This window comes from Gadus morhua, chromosome 15, assembly GCF_902167405.1.
Source record: "Gadus morhua chromosome 15, gadMor3.0, whole genome shotgun sequence".
In the NCBI taxonomy this organism is placed as follows: domain Eukaryota; kingdom Metazoa; phylum Chordata; class Actinopteri; order Gadiformes; family Gadidae; genus Gadus; species Gadus morhua.
Genome location: NC_044062.1, coordinates 11,735,866 through 11,751,983, shown reverse-complemented (window position 1 = coordinate 11,751,983; position 16,118 = coordinate 11,735,866). Strand labels below are relative to the sequence as shown.

General features: G+C 49.0%; 1 protein-coding gene across 3 annotated transcripts in view; it reads right to left on the bottom strand.

The window, feature by feature from the left end:
• The window catches only part of zmiz1a (zinc finger, MIZ-type containing 1a), a 110,726-nt gene that overhangs the window by 29,764 nt on the left and 64,844 nt on the right, over positions 1 to 16,118 (bottom strand). For 2 of the 3 annotated variants that reach the window (XM_030378315.1, XM_030378313.1), the window contains exons 4-6: positions 10,487 to 10,605; positions 6,789 to 6,902; positions 1,825 to 1,930 (exon numbers count right to left, since the gene is read on the bottom strand). In XM_030378315.1, coding sequence (XP_030234175.1) covers positions 1,825 to 1,930; positions 6,789 to 6,902; positions 10,487 to 10,555 — 289 coding nt within the window. In that variant the 5' untranslated portion in view covers positions 10,556 to 10,605. The remainder of the gene's footprint in view (positions 1 to 1,824; positions 1,931 to 6,788; positions 6,903 to 10,486; positions 10,606 to 16,118) is intronic. The other variant, XM_030378314.1, reaches the window with a different exon arrangement.

Sequence of the window (16,118 nt, the reverse complement as noted above, 5' to 3'; positions counted from 1 at the left end):
TTTGCATAAAACCATTAAAGCTAGAAAATCGTTAAGATTGAACTAATGATCTACAACAATAGAAGATAAGCACATTACCACATTCAATCGTTTCAGGGCCTGAAGTTGGGGCGGGGCTACTGCTGTCACCTAGGTGACGTCTAAACACAAGGTTTTATTGGTGCTGTGGCCGAGAGGCTTTTGGCTGCCAGGGTGAGTGAGTGAGCTCCGACCCCACATCATGAACACCTTTCAGGGCCATCCATCTTCCATCCCCCTCCACCTGACAGCCTGGGCGACAGACACATGTTCTGACAAACACACCCGAACAGATGGGCTTCAGGAGGCGGGGTCTGAGGAGACGACCAAAGGATCGGAGGGGAAATTGGATTTGATGGGTAAATGTCTGAGGAGAGAGCATTAGCTCACTCGCTGCTTCTCTCTCTCTCTCTCCCTCCATCACTCTTGTTCCTTTTCCGCTGTTGCCTGCTCCCCGGTTTCTCCCTCGATCTCTCTCTTTGTCGACATATCTTCCTTTCTCCATGTCTTTTTTTGTATTCTCCATCTCTTTTTCTCTGTCCTTCTCTGTAGTGCCATGTTCTCCTCTCTCTCTCTGTCCTTCTCTGTAGTGTCCCTCCTTTTCTCTCTCTCTCTCTCTCTCTCTCTCTCTCTCTCTCTCTCTCTCTCTCTCTCTCTCTCTCTCTCTCTCTCTCTCTCTCTCTCTCTCTCTCTCTCTCTCTCTCTCTCTCTCTCTCTCTCTCTCTCTCTCTCATTATTATGCTCTCAGTTCCTCTCTCCGTCTCTCTCTGGCTCTCTCTCCTTGAACTACCTCTCCATCCCTCTCTGTCATCCCTGCACCAGTTAGTGGTACACATGTGCTGAAACCCAGTGTGTCGAGTAGACTGTTTTCCTAAGGCGGCCACCCGGACAGTCTCGATGGCACATGAAAGTTCAATGGGAACTAAAAATATCTGACACTATAATGCTCTGCAGGCTCACGTGTGATGTCTGAGGCCCCAAGAGTTGAGATTGAGCGTGAAACGACAAAAGAGTCAAAAGAGCCTAAAACACGAGCAAAGCGCATGTAACAGGGCAGGGCTGGGGGTTATAGGACTTCCCCATTGAAGCTATATTCTTGTCTGAGTAGTATCGCAGACCCAACACCTCCATCCGAACACAAGAGCCTCTACTTCCATTGGGTTGGACCTATATCAAACTGTACATGCCGTTTGGAGGACCGTTCTGTCCAAAGCGTTTTTCAATACCGTAGGTGCATGTATTACATTCTTGGCACGAGGTGGCCCTAGTGGGAATCAAACCATGAATCCCAAAAGTGCTCATACCCTGCTCTGCCAGGTGAGCTGGACATGACCACTTACCACCTTTTATTATGCTGGAGCACAAGTGTAATATATACGCTGACTGACAGACACATGATCTGAATGGAACCAGGAAGGAGATGTACGGGACTGCTTTATACCATATTTAATCATAATGAAATGAGATAGATTGATGCTGCAGGGTGCTCAATCACCGGATGACTCAGTCGACTATGACATATTTATTCACTTGAGGAAAACGTTTTTGATCAGTCGAGGGTCACACGCAGTGAATCGAGGAAAAAAGCTAAACATATGAAGGCATCACTCTGTGTGTGTGTGTGTGTGTGTGTGTGTGTGTGTGTGTGTGTGTGTGTGTGTGTGTGTGTGTGTGTGTGTGTGTGTGTGTGTGTGTGTGTGTGTGTGTGTGTGTGTGGCGCTCGAGAGTGGGAGACCAGGAGCTAACAGCAACGACAGTACATCTCATAGAGAGCGGTAGACGGGGGGGGGGGGGGGGGGGTCCTACCTGCGGACTTTGGGGTGAATTTGTCTCTGTTGGCGGCGCACACCGCTAGCAACCGGTAGCCCAGGTCCAGGTCGTAGCCCTGCTGGGCGGCCACCCGACTCACCACCTAGAGGGGGACACGAGAACAGAGAGGAACGGGGGGGGGTCATCAGTCACGCCTCTTCTCCCTCTCATCGACAATCTCAGTTCACTAGTCTCAGCGTTTCTAGCGTCGTTTAAAAAACCTTTTGTTTGTTAAGCAGATGCTTTTATATCCCAACGCGACGTGTTCATATCTGACAGGTGTCTACAGGATTCTGCTGATTATTCTCAGCGGGTAGGTATTAGGCGTGTGCTCATCAGATCGACAATGGGAGTCAAACAATACCCAACAGCACTTCTCCATGACACCCCGGATTTGGATTGAGAGGCAGGGGGGGGGGGGGGCGAAAAGACTGAGGGATAGATGGAAATAATGAATGGAGGAAGGAGCGAACCCGCGTGGTTTGACAGACTGTGTACGCCAACACCTCGGGGATACGCTTCCATTGGAGGAGGAGATGTTTACTCTTGAAGGGAACATATTGAAGCATATTTTAAATAAGAGCAAAACACATAAGAGCCATGGGAGTGGAGTCTCCACGGCATGGTGCGTCTCTATTCATTCAGGATCAATAGCAGTGGCATCTGTCTATGTATTAATCCATCTAAGAGATGATTAAATATTCAGTGCTATAAAATACCCTATCTATTTGAATGAATAATGAATGCAGAGAAAACAAAAGGCCACAATAAAAGCAGATTTGATCCTTCGGCTTTTAAAGGCGCGTTGATAGTCAGAGCCTTGGGTAACTGCTATTGGGCTGCATCTGGATGCGTTTTACTAGGGACACACGGAACCACACACACACACACACACACACACACACATACACACACACATGCAAGCACACACATGGAAACACATGCAGATCACTCAATACACAGGCACTTAAATAACACACAGAGTAGGGCACACACACACACACACACTTACGTGTGTGTGTGTGACTAGCACAGACATGCAAACACACACAAAACACTAAATACACAGACACTCGCATGACACACATGCAAACACACACACCCGCACACACACACAAGCTACACACACACGCTCAGATGTGCAGGCAAGCACTTTCACAGACAAACTTCAATTAATGTGGAGTCTGGAGTCTGGATTGCTCCAGCAAGCCAGAGTAAGGAGGACTTTCAATGACTCAGAGAGAGAGCGAGAGAGAGTGAGAGAGTGAGAGCCAAACCACACTCAGTCTGCCACAACACCAGCCAATCTAGTGCACAGGGATGGGAGGAGAGTCACCTGCCAGCGGGCCTACTCACCTAGTGGCCAGCTTGGCTCTACATGCGTCAACTGAGAGCGGAACTCCGCAGTTCAGTTCACCCCACCCAGCTAGTGTTTAGAACAAGGATGGACGCTCTAGGTGCATTCCATGGGATTCAAAAGGGTGTCTTTCGGAGCATAGAGGGAAAGCTCTATTGTGTACATTTAAAATGAGGTAGTAGTAGTAGAGGGCTAAGCATGCCTATATGACATGACAACAATTTTTAATCACATCTAAAAATACATTCAAGGTATCTTCCCAATAAAGAACGTGAGGCATGATATTGTCGCCACAGAGCCGTCGTAGCCTTTCTGAGAGTGTGCGTTTGTGTGCGTGCGTGCGTGTGCGTGCACACGTTTGTGTCTGCGTGCATGTGCATGTGCGCTTCCTGTGCTCCTATGCATTGTCACGAGCACGGCAAGAGGATTTAAGAGTGAGGAGTTAATCCATATCACAGAGGAGGAAGAGCTATTCTGGCGGTGTCTGCGACCAGGCGATGGTTTCCCCCCCCGTCCCCCGCCGTCCCCCGCCGACCACAGAGCAGGATGAGCCGGCTGAACCGGCGCGCGGGGGGAACATTAGCCAATGTCCCTTTTAGACACGGCTGCCTGGCTGCACTTAGGACTCAAGTTATAGGATGGAGGGAGTGAGACGCAGCGGCAGCAGCGGAGGAGGAGGAGCCGGAGGTGGGAGCGTGAAGGGAGGCGGGTGGGGCGCCGGGCGGGGCAGGGGGGGGGAAATGACCTGACATTTTGGTTTATGGTTGGTGTGCAATGGAAGGGTGATACTGAAGCGTTAAGTATGATCCTTTCCTCTGTGTGTGTGTGTGTGTGTGTGTGTGTGTGTGTGTGTGTGTGTGTGTGTGTGTGTGTGTGTGTGTGTGTGTGTGTGTGTGTGTGTGTGTGTAAAAGAGCTGATATAATTGGCTGACAGCATGACTGTGGTTATCAATGATGATAATAACACAGTTATAGACATCATGTACAAAATTGGTCAGGGCAAAATATATTAAATACACAATCCAACAAACACACCCAGAGTAAAAATATCCCAGCAAAAAAAACAACAACAACACTTATTATCCTCACTCTATAGCGTACACCGAGCAGAAGGCAAGAGGAAAGCGGTAACAGAATAAAACCCAGAGACAGCGGTGCAGCCAATAGAGCCGTGAGGTGAAGTGCTGACAGATGGGAGATGTCTACGGCTCCAGAGCTGAATCTGCACTACCAGGACTAGGACTACAGACGCAGCCCAAACACAACCATCTGCACAGCAGTCAGGAGCACTGAGTCACAGAGCCGTGACAGGAGAGTCACACTCTCATGGCTTTGTATGGATAGTAGATCGTTGTGGTTAGGGCAGGGGAGTTTCATCTAGGTGGATCAAGACGCTAATGCGCTAAGCATGTAAACAATATGGCTGAAGTGGCTAACCCTTTGCTCACCCTTTCTTGTTCCACCACAGGTAAGAGGCACAGATTGTCTGACACACATTGTCTGACTCATTTATCAAGCAGAAATCTCCAGTTAACTTCCCAGGAAAAACTAAACGAAATAAAGTGAATTTGTAGAATGATTTGAAGAATAATGTGAATAATGTGGTTAGACAATTGTTTGCCCTCTTTCCTTCCAACCTCAACAATGAGGTTTTCCAATCTCTTTTTCCTATAGGCTCCAGGTAGTGTGTCTCAGACACACCCACTTCCCAGGTGAGACCCAGGAATCAATCACCACAAAATGCACACAGGCAAACCAAGCTAATATTTCATCACACCTCACCTCATAATTCATAACTCAAAATATATTTAGTTAAAAACAATGGCGGACCCGGGTTTGATTCCCACCTGGGTTCCTAGGTTCTCGCAAGGGAATCGCAAGGGACTTTCTCCGATTTATTTTGTGCACACGTTCTTGTTACGCAACGAATCACAGTGATGAAGGTGGACCCCCGGCCCCACCAACCCTTTAGTGCACGTGTGTTGACATGCACACACACGTTTGTAACCATCAAGAGTCTTCCGTGAATCAAGTTTCCTCTGTCTTCCTTCATCGGGGATAATCCCTCATCGAGACGCGGTGTTGTAAAAGATACAACGCAAATTAAGTAGCTCTTTATTCTCTTCACAAATAGAAACAGAACCCAACACAACACAGACCTGGAAGAATGTCTTGGATTTGAAGCGGTGGCTGCAATTCACCAGATAAGACGGGCTTGCTACTCTATTGGCAGAATCTGAAACTATTTGGCTTCTGAAAATGGTCCCATTCTGAAAGGGGGGGCTCAGTTGGGGGTGGGCCTGGCTGTATAGGTCTTCATGGGGCCTTTAAGAACAGCCTTGTATTCAGATTTACACATTAATGAGCTTTCATTCGTTTGCCCACTCGACCACTTCTCTCCTTCCTTCAGGGGGTTCATTGCAGTGTGACCCACCTGGGTGAGTGAATCAAAAAAAGTGTGTGTCTTTGTGTGTGTGTGTCTCTGTGTGTGTGTGTGTGTGTGTGTGTGTGTGTGTGTGAGAGAGAGAGGGACAGAGAGAGAGAGAGAGAGAGAGAGAGGGACAGAGAGAGAGAGAGAGAGAGAGAGAGAGAGAGAGAGAGAGAGAGAGAGAGAGAGAGAGAGAGAGAGAGAGAGAGAGAGAGAGAGAGAAAAGGAGGGACAGGGAGGGAGACACAAAGAAAGAGACAGATAGATAAAGGGAGTGTGTGTGTGTGTGTGTGTGTGTGTGTGTGTGTGTGTGTGTGTGTGTGTGTGTGTGTGTGTGTGTGTGTGTGCGTGTGCGTGTGCGTGTATTCTTGCCCACGCCTTAGTCAGGGCTCCTCAGGGCCTCCGGTTCTGGCCCGGCTCCCAGATTGATGAACACTAGCTTGTGAGAGTGAGAGGTTAGCCAGAGGTGAGTGACCAGGCCCAGCCTTTGTAAATCTCTTTCTGGGAGAGAGTGTGTTAAGCTTGCAAAGTGGAGCCAGGGACCACGGCAGCGGAGTGGGGCCGTAACCCCTGTCGCTGGCCCCGTCAGGGCCAGGTCCACGGCCCTGCACAGCCGTCGGAGACGATGGCGAAAGTAACCGAATGGCCTAGCATAACGTTAGCCTAACTCTGATAACTGCATTCTACTACATTTTGCTGATAAATAGATGGAAGATATCTTTTTCAAAACCCTTTAATTCCTGTTCTGTACTTTCTGCTGTGACACTGACATTTCCCATCTGGGATTAATAAAGTATTTGTCATCCTATTAGCCTGCTGTTTTATGCCCACTCCATCTCCCACAGTCAGAATTATCATCAATATGATTCTTTATATAGTCACTCCTAGTCAATCACAACCCAAAAATCAGATAAAAAAACAACGACATATATTGAAGTTCACGTTCTAATCCTTATGACGCCGGGCTCAAACGTCTTCCTTGTTACAGATTACACGTCAAGTTAGGACAAAAACCCATGAATCGCTTCACTGTCCCTTTTTTACTCCCTCCCCCGTACTTAATGAGTGTTTGCCCCGTGTCTGCGGGACAAACTACAGGGGTGCTTTTAAAAAAAAATATATATAACAAGGCACCTGAATAAAAACCTGAGGGAAAGCATAATTATTGTTTTGTACCGTCAGGCAGCCCATGAGGCTTTGCTCAAAGGGCCTCTGGAAGGCCCGGGGATCCCCACACCAGTCCAACAGCTCTGTGGCGGCTGTCTGGAAGTTGGCCGGGTTCTGTAAGTGCTGAAACAGAAGACAAAGCAAGGAGGAAAGTCACGTTAGAAGCTGAACATTATCTCATTTTGATTTTTTTTTATTGTTCATTATTTGGGGAAAACCTTTAAGAAAACGGGCTGAATGGGTATTTATACATGGCTTAGTTTATCCTCCAAAAAAAACAAACACGCACCCATGTGCGCACACACACACACACACACACACACACACGCACGCCTCTCCCAATTCACTTCTGTCTTAATTCAACTCCTTGTAAATCTCCACAACCCTATGAGTACCCTGACCCTGATCCCACCCCCCCACTGATCCACGCCCAGTCAGGGCCCCCGGTGCATTGTGGGGGATGATCCCATCCTCCATAATATACACACAATGATGCCAGTGTTTCCTGTTAATCTCTCTTGGCATCTCTCTCTCTCTCTGTCTCTCTCTCTCTTTCTGTGTGTCTCAAATCCTTGCTCAACCTCCCCCTGTATGACTCACACAGCAAAAACAACAGTCCTACACTTTTGATTCCCCCCGTCCCTCCCTACAGCACCGTCGGGTCCGTTGTCGGAACCTGACTGAGGCCCAGCTGGAGGAGCTCTGTTCCACGGGCCTGACAACCGGCTGGGTTGCAGTGGCTATGTGCGATGATTCAATACATCGGTATTTAATCTCTTGCCGTCTCTCTTGTTTGAGGAGGCCTTAGACCACCGGGGTCTGAAGACCAGCAGGACATAAGGAGAGGGAGGGCTGGGCTTAGACCCGGGCTCTGCGTCCCCCATGACTAAGGAGGTTAATGGGGCTGAAGTGCCGCAGAACTGTGGCCGGTCCACATCGCTGGGAAGGAGGTCCACTCTGAAAGTATCAAAGCGTCTTGTTTTTGGAGGCCCTCCCCTCGCTGGAGCTTATTGGGGCTCATTGTCCTTAGAGGGCAAGCAGAGGTGAGCGCTTTCTGAATAGGGGGACCAGCTTTTTGGCGAAGGCTCACAAAGAGAAAGCTTAAGGTCCGGCAAAAAAGGGACGACCCAATCACAGTGGACTCGAGGCCGGCCCACAGAAGAGAACATCCACAGAGAGCCTCAATGATATCGTCGGTTCCCTCAGGTCTCGAGTGGTTCATCTTTTGTGGTGTGAAGATTATCTATTGTGGTGCCAGTCACAGACTCCTTGGTTCTCACAGAGGGCCGACGGAGAGATGCAGGAAAGACAGAAAAATAGATCCTTCCCAAAAAAAGGGGAATGAGGGCGGGTGATTGTGTGTGTGGGGGGGGTGTTGGGTGTTGGTGTGGGTGGGTGAAGATGGCGTTGATGATGATGATGTTGTTGGTGAAGCTGGTGTTGGGGGGGGGGGGGGCAGTGGGGGTTGGTAGCAATTAAGGTGAGAATGGTGATGGAAGTGGTGATAACGGTGGTGGTGGTAATGGTGGTGGGGGTAACATTGGTGTTGTTGTGGCAATGTTGATAAGAGCTAGTCATGACGTGATGGCGCTGGTACAGGTAGTGGGGAGGGTCGTCGGTGTCTGTAGATGAATGATATAATCTGGCTTTATTGACGCTTGAGAGGAGTCCAATCAGGACTCAAGAGAGCAGAACCAGCAGGGGGTTGGCCCTGAACTCTGACCCCAGAGCTACATCTCACAATAGCGTCCAAGGCCTGACAGCTCTGATTGGATGATGCGAGAAAGAGGACTACATGTGGCGAGAAGGGGATGAGGACATAAATGGGCTCTGTCCGTTGCTACCAATGGTTGCTACTACTTCGTCATTAAGCAGACCATTTACCCAAATGACTTAACGGGGAAACTTAGAAAGTGTCATGATGAAGCATGTAGAGTTCAGGGCTTTGGCTCATGGTTAGTCAGAGGTTTGAATCCAGAACCTTTCGGCTAGGTGTCAAACACCCAAACAACCCCGACTCTGCTGCCTCTTGCGGTTCAGAATGGCGCGAAGAGGAGCCGCAGGTTGAGGAAGTGGCAAGGAGTAGAAGGGTTTGACAAGAGGAGAAAAGGAGCCAGACATCTCTCTCTCTCTCTCTCTACTAATGTGGTCTGTCCTCTTTTTCCTCGGCTACTGGAGCCAGCAAGGGATCAGGAACATTTGGTACCTGCGACTGCTTTCTTGGAAGAAAGAAAACACAGAAAAAACCACCCCAGTCCAGAACTTGGTGTCCTGCCGAGCAGTTCCATCCTGTACTTGGACCAGTGCCTTCTAGCAGTGGGTGTGGCAGGCAGGCCCGGGCACTGTGTTGTTCTGAACACTAGTATTTGCATAACAAACGATGCAAATAACCAATTTGTCTTGACATTAAGCCTGCAATTTGAGACGAGGTCTCGGGCAAAAGCGGGAACGGACACTGCGGAGTGTGAAAGACACTAGAAAGCTTTGTGAACTGCCGTTCGGTTTCAGAATGTCGCAAATTTTTGGACATTAAATGCTTTTGTTTACTTTACACTTTAACCTTCTTTTCACAGAACCCTGCATGTGCTGCGGCAGCTGGTGATAGTGAGGATCAAGGGGGAAGGCTGATAGAAAACAACAACAATAAGAAGAAAGAAAGAATGTCACCTCAAAAATCCCCAACCGAACCCTAGGCCCTTTCATCCTCTCCTTCACTGAAACGCATGGTGTCAAATGGCTGTCGGGGAAGATGAATGCCCATCCACACGTGCACAGCGGACAAAACAAATCCACCCGCAGCCATCCAGTCACAGGCCGGCCTACTAGACTGCCGGCCAGACAGCAAGCAGGAGTTGGGAGCCCCTACATCACTCTCCCTCTCTGCCTGCCAGTCTGTCTCTCTGCCTCTCTCCTTAGTTAGTCTGACTCTCAATTTGTCTGCCTGTCCGCCCATCAGTCTGTCTGTCTGTCTCTATGAGTGGCGTCTCCATCAATCTGTCAGCTTGGGATGCAGCACGCTCCAGACCCCAACACTGCGGAGGGAGATGTCAGGGAACACGGGGGCTGGGAGTGGAGGGGAACAAGACACCAGCTCACTTGGGTGGAGAGAACACCTCAGTCACTGTGTGGAATGTTGGAGGCAGAGGCTGTAATGGAGAACCGTTTGATTGTTTGTTTTTGTTCACAGTGCTCTCTCTCTCTCTCCCTCTCCCTCTCTCTCTCTCTCTCTCTCTCTCTCACTCCCTCCCTCTCAGCCAAAATGACCTTATAAGGTGCTTGGAAGAGGACAGGAAAGGAGAGGTGAGATGAGATGAGATGAAAAGAGAGAATGGGAGAGGTGACGAGAAGAAAGGATAGAAGAAGAGAGGAGAGGAAAGAATGGAGGTGCGAGGAGAGGAAAGGAGAACAGACGATAAGAGCAGAAAGGAGAGGAGAAGAGAGGAGAGAAGAGAAGAAAGTGAGGGAGAGGACGAAAGTGGAGAAAAGAAGAAAGAAAGGCAAGGAGAGAAGAGACGGGAATGGAGGGGAAAGAGGTTCAAAGGCAAAATCGTCTTGTTACGTTTTCTTTTAGACACCATGACTTCATACTCCCGGGATCTGTTGTCGGTGGAATTGGAAGCTCGGACACACCCACATACTAACGCACGCGCACGCAATTGCTCACCGGTGTTCTAAACTTAGTTTGAACTCATCACACACACACACACCTGTTTGATGCACAGCAGCCTGTCATTGGTCTGCTGGATGTGTCGGTCCATGGAGGGTAGCGTGTTCATCTTGATGAGGTGGAGGCGCTACCGGAAAGCCATTAAAGGGGTCCTCTGTTCTGCGAGAGAAAAACACACACACAGAGACACACAGGTCACTCCCACCGTCACTCGTCATGGTTTGCGGTTCACAGTTTAGACAAGAGGGTAGGACAAATAAGGAACAAACAACACACAAAGACGTACACATGCTTCCGTCACATCGCCTGTCACTCAGAGTTTATAGTGCACAAGTTTAAATAGAGGGAGGGAACACACACACAGAGAGAGAGAGAGAGAGAGAGAGAGAGAGAGAGAGAGAGAGAGAGAGAGAGAGAGAGAGAGAGAGAGAGAGAGAGAGAGAGAGAGAGAGAGAGAGAGAGAGAGAGAGAGAGATTCCAGCTTGACAGCTTTGTGACAAAGCCCTGACACCAGAGTGAACCCTGTGTGGTCGCCGGTGGCCCGGGGCGACGGCACACCCGGGGCAGGGGTTGTCGTACCGGGGACATGGGAACCACACTCTTGTTTGCGTGCGAGTGTGTTAGCGTGAGTGGTTCAGTTCATAGCCACAGCGTCGCTGGATGTCACTATGTGTCACAATGCGAGGCGAGGTGGAGGTGTAGTGTTCTCCTACGTGCGAACGTGAGTGCCAGGGAAACACCTGTAAGATTACGCGCACACACACACACACACACTGTCAAGACGACTGATAAACGGTACGTAGTATTAGTATTTAGTGCTGTCGCTTTGCTGTTTTGACAGTGTAGTATCATGGAGTATCATGTAAAACGCTTTCAATTATTATTCCGACACTACACTGTTAACGCAACACAAATAAAGTACCTCACATGGAAATGTTTGTTCAAACACAAAGTTTTGCTGTATTGTTATCTCCTCTGTTCGAAATAGGAGATAACAATGCAACAAAAATGGAATCAGTGATCACACTAGAGCCGGCATCAGAACCTTGCACATTAGCATTGCGTAAAAACAGACACGCACGTCAGCACCACACGCACACACAAACACACACGCACGCACATCAGCAACGCGCACACGCATATCAGCACCACGCACACGCAGATCAGCACCGAGCTCACACACGGACATCAGCGCCACGTACACACACAAACATCAGCATCATGCACACGCACACCAGCATAGTGCACTTTACAAACACCTCAGGACCACTGCTGGGGAAAATTGTAAGTCAAACACTGAATATTATGATTCTTTATATATTTCAAAGATGTATATATATATTTTCATTTTCACACACACACACACACACAACCTTCTCTGCCTAGGCCTGCACTTAAATAAATGGCTTCACGGCTAGCTTGCACACTTTGCAGACCAAATTTGGATAATGTGTCTGTGGACTATGTCAATGGGCTTAAATTTAATCTCTTCCCTCTATTCATCCCTCTCTCTCTCTCTCTCGCTCTCTCTCTCACTCTCTCTCTGACTGTTGTTGAAGAACAGTAAAGGCACGGCCCTACATTAAGAGGCTGTCTAAAAAGGAACCACATTACTACTTCTTCAATTAGAACTCCCTTTCCTATCTCGACGCGTCTCTCAGTTCAGTGCCAACACAAGCCAAGATACTGCGTAGAGAACCACACCAGCCGCCACCACTGCTCATATACAGGAGGACAGACAGAGAGAGCCTCAGGTCAGCATGTATAGAGAGTGCTGCAAAGAATTGATAAAGGATTTACCTAGATCCCCCGCTGAGAGGGAGAGGGAGAGAGGGTGAGAGAGGGAGACATGGAAATATATAAAAGGTATGCTTTTAGGAAATGTGTGCTTGCGTAATAGCAGAGGGATCACACATCTCGGATGCGCTCACACACTGACGTGCACACGCGCACACTCACACAGCACACACACACACACACACACACACACACACGTAAACACAAAAGCTTGAATTCCTTCCGATTAGGCGCTGAGGTGAAACTTCAAAGGAACCGCTGAGAATACGAGTGTCTTACTAATCCCCTGAGCCTCAACATTAGCAAAGTGGTATTACCCAGAGTGCACTCTGGCAAGTCTTATCCTACATGATAAACGGACAGCATTTAAATAGCGCTTTGCTAGCCATTTAAAGTCATTCAATGTGCCAAGACGTGTATGCCTCAAATGCTTCCTTGCAAACAGTCATCCATCTACATAACGATTGTGTCAACACGGCAGGTGACAACCAGCTTGTTGAATATCTTGCTCAAAGATTTCTCTACAGGCTGGCCAGGGGGAGCAGGGAATTGAACAAGCAACCTTTCAAGTTGATAATCAACAAGATTTACCTTTATTAAGCTAATAAAGACAAAAACACTTTTGCAGAAAGAACAAATAGAGCACAAAACAGTGATCAATTGGAAATTATCTTTCAGCCTGCTCGGATGACATAATTACTTAAAACTGTAAGCGTTAACTTCCAGTGAACCAGACAACATAGCTTGAGTGTTTATAAGGGCCTTAGAATTTCCAGACTGCAGTGCCACATAGCAACCACTAGAGGACTCCCTCTTCCAACTGCCCACCACCTCTGTCCTCAAATGCAAATACCACACGCACACACATACACCAAAACACACGCACAACAACACAGTCACCCACACACACACACACACACACAGACACACACACACAATCAGTGGCCCGTAGAGGACTCCTTTAAAGCTCTCGAAGGTCACTACAAAGTGCTACAAATCTCCCTCGGAGGCCGGCCAGCTCCCTGGACCACGACGAGGGAAGCCCCCCCCCCCCCCCCCCTTTGACCTTCCCCTGGTGGGCCGCAGGAGGCGGGGGTATCTCTGACCTGGATCCCATCGATGAACCCCTCTCCCTGCCACAAACACACAGTGTCCCCCCCACGTCCCAAAAGAAAAGGTTTGGAAAAAGGACAAAAAAGAGACTGTTTGCCTTTCTCATTCTCTCTCGCCCTCCTTCTCTCTCTTTTTTGTGCCCGCTCACTCCAGGGCGCAGTACCTTTTGGGGGTTGTCCTTTACGAGATCGGGGACCTCTAAGGTCGAGAGAGGGAGTAATTAACTCAACCTACTTTGTTCGGATGTGCATCCTCCAATTACAGGTTGTGCTAAGGCTACGCTATGTAGCTAGTAGCATGTTATACAAAGCTATTTATGTTCTAAGTGGTCTTTTGGCTAACTGAGACTGGTTGCATGCTATCACAAGTCCCCCCCTCTGTCTATCATACCTCCCTGTCTATGTCACTCCATCATGAAGCATAAAAAATAATATAAATATACTTATTTTTTTCTTTTAGGTAGGTTGAGGGCACAGGCCTGAGGACGAGCACTTTGTGTTTGTTTCCTAAACATCTCAGCGAACCCTACTCTTCTTACCAGAGGTGTACAGCAGGGGGATTACACGTCCGATTACACAGAGTATATTACACCCCCCCCCCCCCCCCAATAACAGCTAAGGGCGTGAGCTATCAATCTTAATATGGTAACAAACCAAAATAAAATGAAATCTCTCTCCCTTTCCCATTCTCTTAAACTCTCCCGTTCCCATTCTCTTAAACTCTCCCTTTTCCTTGATTATTGCTCTCTACTCCTAGCACACTTCAAGGAGTAATTACAAAACGTACAAACTCTCTTTCCCTCTTGGTCCAAAAGCCTCCATCTCCATTCCTCTGTTTCCCTTTCACTCTTTATTCTCTCCTGCGCATACAGTGAAACGCCAGTCCGCCGTTATAAACAAGAAGTGTTCTTAATGACCTCTTTCTCTCTCTTAAACAAGTAAAAGGTAACTGTGGAAACAAATAAAGTGCTAAGAAGAAACAACAACAGCTGGGTAATATGAAGAGAGAAGAGACTGATGATGATGAAGTGGCTGGGAGGAAGGCCACTGGTTCACTGCAGACTTCAGGGTTGGATATCCACCATCGTCTGCCCACTGTGCACTCATCAGTCGATAGACTGTCCAGTGCATCAGACGTTCCCCTGCACTGTAAGGATGAGAGACTTCCAGCCTCTTTGGGGGCTGGCGTTTCCATCATGGCGTCATTGTGTTTTCATTACATTCTGGACTTGACGGTGTTCCCCCCTCGTTTCCCAGGGGAAGGATAAACGTCCGCCGCTAAGCCGCACATCTCAGACTTTGATTGGTGTTCAAACACAATATCAGGGAACAGCCTGGTGGTGGTGGTGGTGGCTGAGGCTGGAGAGGAGACCTGGAAGAGCCCTCGTCTTCAGAGTGCCTCAGCTCTACTGGTTCATCCTCTGATCCTCAACGCACCGACATCGTTTCGGCCATCCTGTGTCTCCCATCATTACGGCAGTTCTAACCTCATTCTCCCCGTCTTCCATCCCCTGCACCTCCCCTCAATGATGTCCCTTCTCCCTCCCCTCCTTTCTGCTCACCCCCCTTTCCTCAGTCCCCCCCTCCCTCTCCCCCTCCTCTCCTCTCTTGTCCTCACCTCTCCTCCTCTTCCCACCACTCCCTGTCTGTTTCTCTCCCACCCTCCCTAGCTCTCCTCTCCGTCTCCCGTTCCCTCCCTTCCCACCTCTCCTCCCCCCTCCTCTCTCTCCCTCTCTCCCCCCCCACCAGCGGGGCCTGTGTGCGGGAGCAACCATAACAGTCAGGAGGTGGAATAGATTCATTTGCTCTAATGTGGTTTGTGCTGCAGCGCCACGCGGCACTGAGCGCTGCTCTCTCTCTCTCTCTCTCCCTCTCTCTCCCTCTCTCTCTCTCTCTCTCTATCTATCTCTCTCCCCCCGTCTATCTCTCTCTCCCTGTCTATCTCTCTCCCTCTCTCTGCAGTTCATGGGTTTTCAAAACAGGCCAATCATCACCCCTCAACCGTGGCTGGCCCCTTCCCACTTCCCGCATAGCCACCTCCCTCTCCTAGCACTCTATGTATCAGTGGAACACACACACACACACACACACACACACACACACACACACACACACACACACACACACACACACACACACACACACACACACACACACACACACACACACACACACACACACACACACACCCCTTCGTTTACCAGGTGCACCATCTCCTCTCAGCTGCCATGTCTATTGTATAATTTGCCCACACTACTTCCTTGTTTCACTTCCTTATTCCGCTCTTTCTTTCTCAATCTTTCCCCAAACTGTCCTTCATGTCTCCTTCTACTTCTTTTATCGCCATCTCCTTCTCTCTTGGTGCCCCTATGTCTCTCGCTCTCTCTGCTGTCTTCCCCTGTGGGTCTTCAAGTATCTTCGTGTCTCGCCCATTACTGGTTTCCTTCTTTCTCTCTCCATGTGTCTTGCACTCTTCGTCTCCCTCTCTTCGTCACCCTCTCTCCATCACACTCTCTCTCTGTCTCCCAGACTGCTTCCTTGTCTCTAACCCTCTGTGTGTCTCTCTCTCCGTCTCCAAGTGTCTCTCTCCCACACTGCCTCACTTCATTATTTTATTTGCTAGACTCCGCTAATCCTCTGCTTGGCTAATCCCCCCCCCCCCCCCCCCCCCCCACAGACACCCCCCACTCCCTGGCAGAGACCACCACAGTTACCGTAGTAACAAAGGTCCCCGCCGGCCTTTTCTAAGAACCCCCACCCCTC